The sequence below is a fragment of the Sinocyclocheilus rhinocerous genome, unplaced genomic scaffold (genome assembly GCF_001515625.1).
Source record: "Sinocyclocheilus rhinocerous isolate Xijiao unplaced genomic scaffold, SAMN03320098_v1.1 scaffold197, whole genome shotgun sequence".
In the NCBI taxonomy this organism is placed as follows: domain Eukaryota; kingdom Metazoa; phylum Chordata; class Actinopteri; order Cypriniformes; family Cyprinidae; genus Sinocyclocheilus; species Sinocyclocheilus rhinocerous.
The window spans coordinates 44,925-54,459 of NW_015634478.1; the positions used below are offsets into that span (position 1 = coordinate 44,925).

A 9,535-nucleotide genomic window follows, 5' to 3' on the forward strand; every position below is an offset into this window, starting at 1 on the left:
TGTGTGTGAGCACAGAGGAGGAAACGCGAGGAGAAAGACGAGCAGGAGGAGTTTTCCCGTTGACCTTTCCTCCTGTTTCAGGAATATTTGCGTTCTCACAGGACGTGGAGGAAGTGCAGAAATCACGATCGCTGCTGAAAATAACCGTGATTAGCCCAAATCCACCGCAGCGTTCGGCTCGATGTGAGCGCTGACACGCCCCTCCACAACAGCCAATCAGTGCCTGCCGTTCGGTGTGTCCTTCAGCTGTTGTCATGGAGACGCAGCAGTGCATCCAGTGTCTCTGTGCAGGTATCTGAGGAACCGTGTGTTTCAGGGTCCTCAAGATGAGTCTGGAAAATATCAAAAATATTCAAACTATGCATTGAAAAAAAAAATGTAAACTGAAATTTAATCCATTTATAATAGTACAATGTATATTGTAATAAAAAACAATAAATGATTACAAATAATTAACAAATTTCCCCTCAATAACTGTTGTTTCTAATTGAATAACAAAGAATTCTTGAAACCAAGAGGGAAATTCTTTTTTTTTCTTAATAATTATTAATAATATATTAAAACTTATAAAGTTTTAAAGAAATTTATTTAATATGCTATATATTATTTAATAATTCTATTTACAACTGTAATAATATTATTGTTCTTTAATTAATTAATAATTATTTTTCCTCCTCAATAGCTGTTTGTTTAATTATTGTTAATATATTAAAATAGTCAAATACTTTCCCCCCACAATAACTGCTGTTTTTAATTGAAAAACACAGTTCTTGAAACTCTGTAAGTCACAAAATTAATCACGGTTACTATAATATTACATAATATATCAATACTCCCAGGTTCTATTAATAAAAAGGTTTAAAACAAGCCAGTGTGTTGGCCATCCTGGGGCAAAAAGCTTGGGAACCACTGGATTAAACCATTAACATGGCCTTTAGAATTTCTTTATTTTTGTTTTCTGTATTTTCCACATGTTCTAACTTCTTTGTTTAACACGTACTAACTGATTTTTCCTCCTCCCCTGATGATATGTCCCTGTTCCTCAGCTGTATTTCTCCTGCAGTGTTTTCTGTGGATCTCCTGTGAATGTCACGGCGCTCATTAACCTCCTGCTCCTTTAATCCTAATGAATGCTTCCAGTAAAGAACAGCATCGGCTTGAGCTTGTTTTGTCTCCTGAAGGAGCAGCACGGCCATCAGGGGGACGACGCTCATCTGCAGACGGTTCTGGAGGAGAGTAAGGGCGAGCGAGACCCGCGGCCTTCAGAGGTGAGAGAGACACTCAATATCTGCACGATGTGCTGAGCTTCTGACCGACTGACGCTGGCTTTCATCCCACAGTCGGCCACGATCGATCTGGTGGATATATTCGGTCCCGCGGACCCCTGGGACGCCCCGCCCACCTGCCCCGTGAACTCTGACCCCTGGGAGTCTGTCGGTCAGTGATGAGCACATTCAGTACTGTGATTCACAGTCGTTCGTTTTTAATAACAGTCGGCGATTTCCTCATCAGGTCACCGCAGATCTCTTGAGGTCACGGTGTTTCATTCAGCTGGAAAAAATTTTCATTTCAACGTTGACTTTGAACGTTGAAAAGTTTGTTAACCTTTTAAAACTATTTTGCATTAGACGTTGTTTTTTCAACATTGAAACTGACGTTAACTGACATTATTTCAGTCACATTTCAATGCAGAAGGTTGGTCATTTAAAAATATCTCAAAATTCATCTTGTTTTGAGGACTTTAGGACACATTATAACTGAAAGGCAATAAAAAAAAGATTATTTGTGTTCTGGTTGTGTTGATATCGTAATGTTTTTTTTTTTTTAATTCCGTAATGTCTTATTTTTCATACAGATTTTGTTAATGTTTGATTTATCATTATTTTGTTAACCATTTAACACAATTTACCATTAAACATTATTTCAACCACATTTTAACGTAGAAAATCGGCCAAGTAAAAATATCTAAAAACGATCTTGTGGTCACAGTGTGAATGCTTCTTTAGGTTTCATTAAACTGTAACATTTTTTTTTACAATTTCAACATTTATTTATAGTACTTTTTTAACTGTTTAAAACTATTGTTTCAATGTTTTATCAACGTTGAACAACAACTGACATTATTTCAACCACATTTCAAGGTAGACCGTACAAATATCCAAAAATAAATTAAGCTTCGAGTAGGTTTGGGTATCGAGAACTGGTTCCATTTTAGAACCGGTTCCAAATTTCCAAGAACCGGGTATTCGATAAGACATTTTGATTCCGCTTAACGATTCCTGCGTTCGCATTCTAATGTGAGTTTAAACCATTTAAGCGCAAAAGAGAAAGACCTTGTGCACTGTTTTGTGTGTCGCGCACAATGACAGAAAACATATGCTTGACATCTAAATGTTTGACTTTTTTTTAATACCTCATTGGAATCTAAACTAGGAATCGATAAACGGAATCGGAATCTATGCAATTCAAACGATATTCACACGATTTGAGGATTTGTAACTCAACAGTAATACCAAAATATTCCAAGGACTTTTTTGTGCGGCTGTATTTAGATCTGGTCGTGTCTGTTTCAGCTGTAGTTAAGTCTAGTAACCCGGGGGCTGATAGTCCCTGGACCGCCCGCCCTTCCTCCAGTAGCCCCGCCCACCCGTGGGGAACCCACCAATCACCTCCTGAACCCTGGGATGCCCCGCCTTCAAACTCCATCTCTAATATGGATGATGAAGCCTGGAGGAGCCCAGCACGACCAGGTACAACACCTCATGTTAAAAACCAAAGTGAAATACATTTTTGACCAAGTTTTTGTAGCGCCAACCCTTTTAATTGAAATAATGCATTCGTTTAGAGTTTGCATAAAGTGCAAAAAAAGGCTTTTCCTGCCTCAGAAGCGTAATCTATGAAAACTTATTTCTGCCACAGAATAAAAATATTAGAAAGGCAACTTTTTATCGTGTAATAGCCGGTTTATATCTTGCAGCTATTATTTGTGAGATGTAAACTCGCAACTGCATGAAAAAAAGATCGTGAGATAGAACTTGGAGTTTTAATGCTTGTATTCACTTTAAATATGTAAATGATGGTGGCTCATGAGATCCATCCCTGTATTCTTTGCTCTTCCTTCCAGTGTCGAGTGTGAAGGACCCGTTTAGTATTCCAGAGGAGGAGGGGCTTAGAGTAGAAGGGGAGGAGCCTATAGTGGAGCAGGCGGGGCCAAACCAAGTGTTCAGTCCTCGCTGTGAGAGTCCTGCAGGTCCTCATCACACCAAACCAGACCCTCTTCTCATTAGTTTTCCTCTCGAAGTCGAGCTGCAGCTCATTCTCATCTATCATTTCAGATGCCGATCAGTTTGGTGAGTTGGTGGCTGGTGTTCAAGTGAACGGACGGGGAAATGACAGTCCAGAGACCTTTGACCTCTCTCGCCTCGGGCCCCCTCTGGACGCGGTGACCCCCAGACAGTGCCGGACCCCCAAGGCATTCCTCGGCCCCACCGCTGCCTCCCTTGTCAACCTGGACACGCTTATTCCCAGCAATGCGCCGGTCAAGAACAAAAACCCCTTCCTGTCAGGTAGGAACACATTCACACTCACACGCACTTATTGTTTTGGGGAATTTATTGTTTTATTGAGTGCTTTTGAAGTTTTTTGAGTGGTTTTGAGTACTTTATATAAAGCCAAATAATGTTATGCAATTACATTTACAATGCAAAATACTTTACATACTCCTTTATTTATTCCTTACAATTTTGTTCAGAACTTTGGAATTTAATTTTGATCTTTCATTTAGAAAGTACAAAGAGCATGATTCAACGGTCATCTTGGTTTAAATTCTTCTTTTTATTTTTATTAAAAGGCTTTTTGTGCATCTTATTTGTCCATCTTACAACATCATATTGTATTTGATTCATTTGTTTTCTTACAGTTAATAAAGTAATCTTTTCAGTAAATAGTAATAAAAAGTTGTTTTATAAAGTTGCTTTAACTGATAAAATATCTTCTGTTTCATCAGCGTAAAGAAAAATATTTCACTTTTGAAAATTAAAAAATGAAGCTGTTTCCTTGTTTTAAAGGGGTCATATGATGCGATTTCATTTTTTCCTTTCTCTTTAGAGTGTTACAATCTCTTGGTGCATTCTAACAAAATTATTAGTTATTTATTCTGTTATTTTTATAATTATATTTATTATTTTTCATTTATTTAGATGTATGTTTAAAAGTGGGAAAGAAGAAATGAACTTTATTATTAAGATATTCTCTGAAAAGTCATAGTATTTCATGCAATTTTCCTTCTCATGATGTTTGGGGTTCAGTAAGATTTCTTTGAGAGAAATTAATACTTTTATTGATCAAGGCTGCATTAAATTGATCAAAAGATTTTTGCTTCAAATAAATGCTGTTCTTTTGAATTTCTATTCATCAAAGAATCCTGGAAAATAAAATGTCTCACGGTTTCCACAAAAATATTCAGGAACTGTTTTCAACATTGATAATAATCAGAAATGTTTCTTGAGCAGCAAATCAGCATATTATTATGATTTCTGAAGATCATGTGACACTGAAGACTGGAGCAATGATGCTGAAAATTCAGCTTTGATCACAGCAACAAATTACACTTTAAAATATATGCACATAGAAAAATTTTAATTGTAATAATATTTCACAATTTTACTGATTGTACTGTATTTTTGATCAAATTAATGCTGCCTTGGTGAGCAGAAGAGACTATAATGATATTTTGCGTTGGGTGTCTCGTGCAGGTTTGAGCACACCGTCTCCCACAAACCCCTTTCACTGTGAGCAGCCCAGACTGACTCTGAATCAGATGCGTCCTCACTCCACGTCGCCGCTGCCGGCTCACGCTCTGTCCTACAGCGCCTCCCTCCCGCTGCCCGTCCTGCAGCAGAGGCCCCAGACTCTGCCCTCTTCCTACACGCAGCCGCACCACGGCCTGCTGGACATACCCAGCAACCTGCCGCAGCCGCTGCTGCCCCTCACAGCCTCCACCCAACAAACACAACACCCCGGCCAAAGCCACAACCCCTTCCTCTGAGGAACCGCATTTACACGTGGGAAACGGATACTGAAACCAGATTACGGCGATTCGGTTTCAGTGTGAATGGACTGAAGAGCTGATCTAAAGCCTAAAGAATGGGAAACAGACTGGAACTAGATTACAGTGATTTGGTTTCAGTGTGAACGGACTGAAGAGCTGATCTAAAGCCTAAAGAATGGGAAACAGACTGGAACTGGATTACAGTGATTTGGTTTCAGTGTGAACGGACAAAAGAGCTGATCTGCAGCCTAAATAATGGGAAACGGAGACTGGGACTGGATTACAGTAATTTGGTTTCAGTGTGAACGGACTGAAGAGCTGATCTAAATCATAAAGAATGGGAAACGGAGACTGGAACTGGATTACAGTGATTCAGTTTCAGTGTGAACAGACAAAAGAGCTGATCTGAAGCCTAAATAATGGGAAACAGAGACTGGAACTGGATTACAGTGATTTGGTTTCAGTGTGAACGGACTGAAGATCTGATCTAAAGCCTAAATAATGGGAAACGGAGACTGGAACTGGATTACAGTGATTCAGTTTCAGTGTGAACGGACTGAAGATCTGATCTAAAGCCTAAAGAATGGGAAGCGGAGACTGGAACTGGATTACACTGATTCAGTTTCAGTGTGAACAGACTGAAGTGCTGATCTGAAGTTTAAAGAACTATTTAAACTTAAGCGGTTGGTTTTTAACGAAAGTACTTTTCCAATAAGACGGTACACATTTAATGCTGGCTGGCTTTATTAATTTACATGCGTTCGTCTGTATTCTGCGTGATAATCGCTCAGCCTGGATTATCACATTTATATCGAGCTTAAAGTCAACATGAAATCAAAATGGACTCCTTTTACTTTCCTAACACACAATCCTGATCTTATTGTGCACTTATAGGGTTCCCACTCTTTTTCAGTGATCATTTTCCAGGACTTGGAGGACTTTTCCAGGACATTTTTTATGTAATTAGAAATGGGAATTAACTACAAGGAACACACCCTAAAGTAACATATTCCTCTCTCCAAAAGTCTTTAAAAAACATACAGTTTATGGTCATGACATAACTATAAAATCAGCTTTTTAATATGAGCTCTTAATTATACATTACAACAAATGATTTTCAGTACCATAGCAAAAAAAATATTGAAAGTATTTAACTATTTTATTTAACTATTTCAGAATCATTAATCAGTATTGCTTTAAAAGGGTCAAGTGAAAAATGAGTGGATTCTGACTAACTTAAACACCTCCGATTGGCCATTGCATATCACTGTTCACGGAAAGCAATATAAATATGCACAGAAGCGTTTGAAAGCAGCCGCCTATCAGCAAGTACTGAACTGAATCTGTACTTGGTACCACTGCTGCAGAAAGGCCGGTATTCTTACATTTTTTAAATCCCAGTATCGACTTGGTACAAAAGTTCTAATAGCCTACTTTTGACAATAATCAAATGTATTAGTCAACAAGTTACTGAATTACTGTTAGCAAAGATGCTTTCCACTTTACTACAAACATTCATCACAACACTTAACAGCATCATTCAACATACTTCTCTTAAAGTTCACCACTGGATAGAAAGATGGGAATCACAACAGTGTCCACACTGTCAAAAGTCAGTAGTGATGCACCAATCTTGATTTTTCATGGTCAATTTCAAACAGGCCGATTCCGATACTGATTTGTTAATGTTTATTTCATTTTTTAAAGCAAGAGATAAGATAGAATGAAAATATGACTACATGAACAAGAAGTTCTTTGCTCTATTACAGGCCAAACTCTGTAGCCTCTTGGTTACCGCAGCGCTTATAAACACTACTTCAGTATGCATTATACAGAGACAACATCTAAACTTTTCTGAAGACAATAAGTTCCCCTCAGAGATACATTTATATAAAGCCCCACCCCCAATTCAGTATTTAGATTTTCGTCCAATACTTTGCTCATGGTGAACAAGTGAGCTGCTCTGTCTGCTACAGTATTTTCCCCTCTTTGTGTTCATCTTCAGCGTCTCTGGCCTTTGTTAACGTCCCGTTTACAGACTTCGTCATCAATGCATGTTACTATTGGTGATAATCAAAATACCATAACATGCTCTGACCATAAAAAGACATTTCAATTGGGTCACATAATCAGGGGTTTTCAATCTTTTAGAAGCCACGGACCCCCAGAAATATGATGATCATGCGAGAGAACCCCATTATAAAATTTAAAATACATATATATATATTTTCATGTTTAAAGACCCAGTTTATACTGTGAAAAATTAATATTATAAATGTGTCAAATATTATTTGGAAATGTTTTAGTTATGTTTTTTTTTTTCTAGTTACTATAGTACTTTAGTTAAATATTCTTGGTTTATTTATGTATTTATATTTTCATGTTTAAAGACCCAGTTTATACTGTGAAAAATTAATATTATAAATGTGTAAAATATTATTTGGAAATGTTTTAGTTATGTTTTTTTTTTCTAGTTACTATAGTACTTTAGTTAAATATTCTTGGTTTATTTATGTATTTATTTATTTATTCAAAATCATTTTTAACATATTTTAATAAAATGTATCATTTATTTTTACAGTATTTAAACTGTTTTTCTGTAAACATTTGTTCATGGATCCCCTAAAACTCCCTTAACTCTCTTGTGGCTCCGTGGGAGAAAAATAATCTTAAAATAATCTTAATCGATTTTTTAAAATAATCTTAATTGGTATTATTTATTTATTTATGTATTCAAAATAATTTTTATTTTAATAAAATTTATTTGTTTACTCGTAATTTTATTTTTAGTATTTACACTGTTTTCTGTAAACATTAGCAATCTTTTCCAAAACTCTCTTACGGGCCCCTGGGAGAAAAATAATATAATTAATAAATAATAACCATATAGTTACCTGGGCATTTTTAAGGCTACTCATGTAGGTAGTTTTTTACGCAAATAGTAAATGTAGTAACTTAATGCTGGTTAATAAAATGCAAATGACAGCAATAATAGCCATTCTGGTATGCAATGTCCACTTTTCACCATATACTCAACTCCTGATGGATAAAATCCCAGCTGAATATCCAAAATTACGTCACATTATGGGTTGTGATCGTCGTTTCATGTTGACTTTATGACGTTGGCTCGAAGCTTCGCTCTTCTGCTGCACAGGAGCAGCATGCTGCTAATGAACTTAGGGAGGGGTTAAATGTCAACATTTCAGTCAAAAACACCCTACGCTGGATAAACGGAGGGAAATTTCAGGAACACAACAGAACTAATGAGTCTCCACCAGGAACAAACTCACCGTCCTTCCCTCGTTCCTCAAACATCTCCCTCCTCGTTTCCTTTCTGTTGCCTTCAATCGATGGATCTCGCGCGATGAGATCCGGCACTGATTGTAACCGAGCTCCTCCACGTGCCTGTCTCACCGACAGTCCCACAATGCACTGGGGCTGGCGCCTCACTTCCTGTTCGGATCTCAGGAGCACCACCCACAGGAAGCCGTATAGCCAATTAAAACTCACTGACACCGTCTGTCTGAGAGGATTGCTACAGACTCGATATACATCAATGCTGAATTATCCGATGCTGTTATTTCCTCCACTCAGAAAAGTGATTGAAGAACAAGTACCAGCTTAACTGTTAATCACTGCTCATGAGTATGCTATCCAGCTTGTTCTAGTAAAGGAGAACCAGGTTAATCATTTAATCCACTATGAGTTAAGTGCTGTGTATTAAAGACACTAATAAATTAATGTTATTCACTTTTAACGCTGATTTTTCTTTCCCTCAGCTCATTACGTTTCCAGCAGAGGTTGCTCTTTCTTAATCAGCTGTCCAGTATTTGGATTATGAATATAGAGCAACTTTATAGTGATGTACAATGCTGAGATCTTGAGAGATTTAATGTCTTTTATTTCAGTTGATTTCATCTAAGGCTGTGGCTGAAGTCAGTTGTAGTTTGTGCTTATTACATTTTCTTTCAGTGCTAGTTCACAGCCGCTGGTTGAATGTTTGAAAGAATGTTTCAGGAACATCAAACTAGCCTTTAAATAACATTCTATTAACGTTAAGGAAACGGGACATTTTCATGTTCTTGGAATGTTACAAATCAACGTTCCTAGAATGTTGAATTTTAAATCAAAAATAAGTTGAAAGAACGTTTGGGGAACATCAGACCTTTTAGAACATGTTCCTCTGATGTCAAGAAAACTGGGCGTTTTTTACGTTCCCAGAACCAACACTGAATATTTGGAGAATGTTCTTATAACAAAAATCTGTTAGCTGGCTGCTTAATGACTGATTTGAAAGTTACTTTCCACTGCCACTAGAGGGTGAAACGTGACAGCCGTTTGTGAATGATGGAGAGACAGTTAACATTAAGCAACAGTAGTGTAATTGTAAAGGCCTTGATTGAGTCATTCTGACCTGTAAGACCTCTAAAATGTGTGTGTGTGTGTGTGTGTGTGTGTGTAAGAGAGAGAGAGAGAGAGAGAGAG

At 37.3% G+C, this 9,535-nt stretch overlaps 1 protein-coding gene across 1 annotated transcript in view; it reads left to right on the forward strand.

Moving 5' to 3' along the window:
- The window catches only part of LOC107745640 (epsin-3-like), a 19,976-nt gene extending 13,821 nt beyond the window's left edge, over positions 1-6,155 (forward strand). Inside the window, exons 9-14 of the mRNA XM_016559561.1 lie at positions 1,182-1,268; positions 1,341-1,437; positions 2,574-2,750; positions 3,125-3,250; positions 3,336-3,566; positions 4,755-6,155. Coding sequence (XP_016415047.1) covers positions 1,182-1,268; positions 1,341-1,437; positions 2,574-2,750; positions 3,125-3,250; positions 3,336-3,566; positions 4,755-5,047 — 1,011 coding nt within the window. The 3' untranslated portion in view covers positions 5,048-6,155. The remainder of the gene's footprint in view (positions 1-1,181; positions 1,269-1,340; positions 1,438-2,573; positions 2,751-3,124; positions 3,251-3,335; positions 3,567-4,754) is intronic.
- The last annotated feature ends 3,380 nt before the right edge of the window (positions 6,156-9,535 follow it).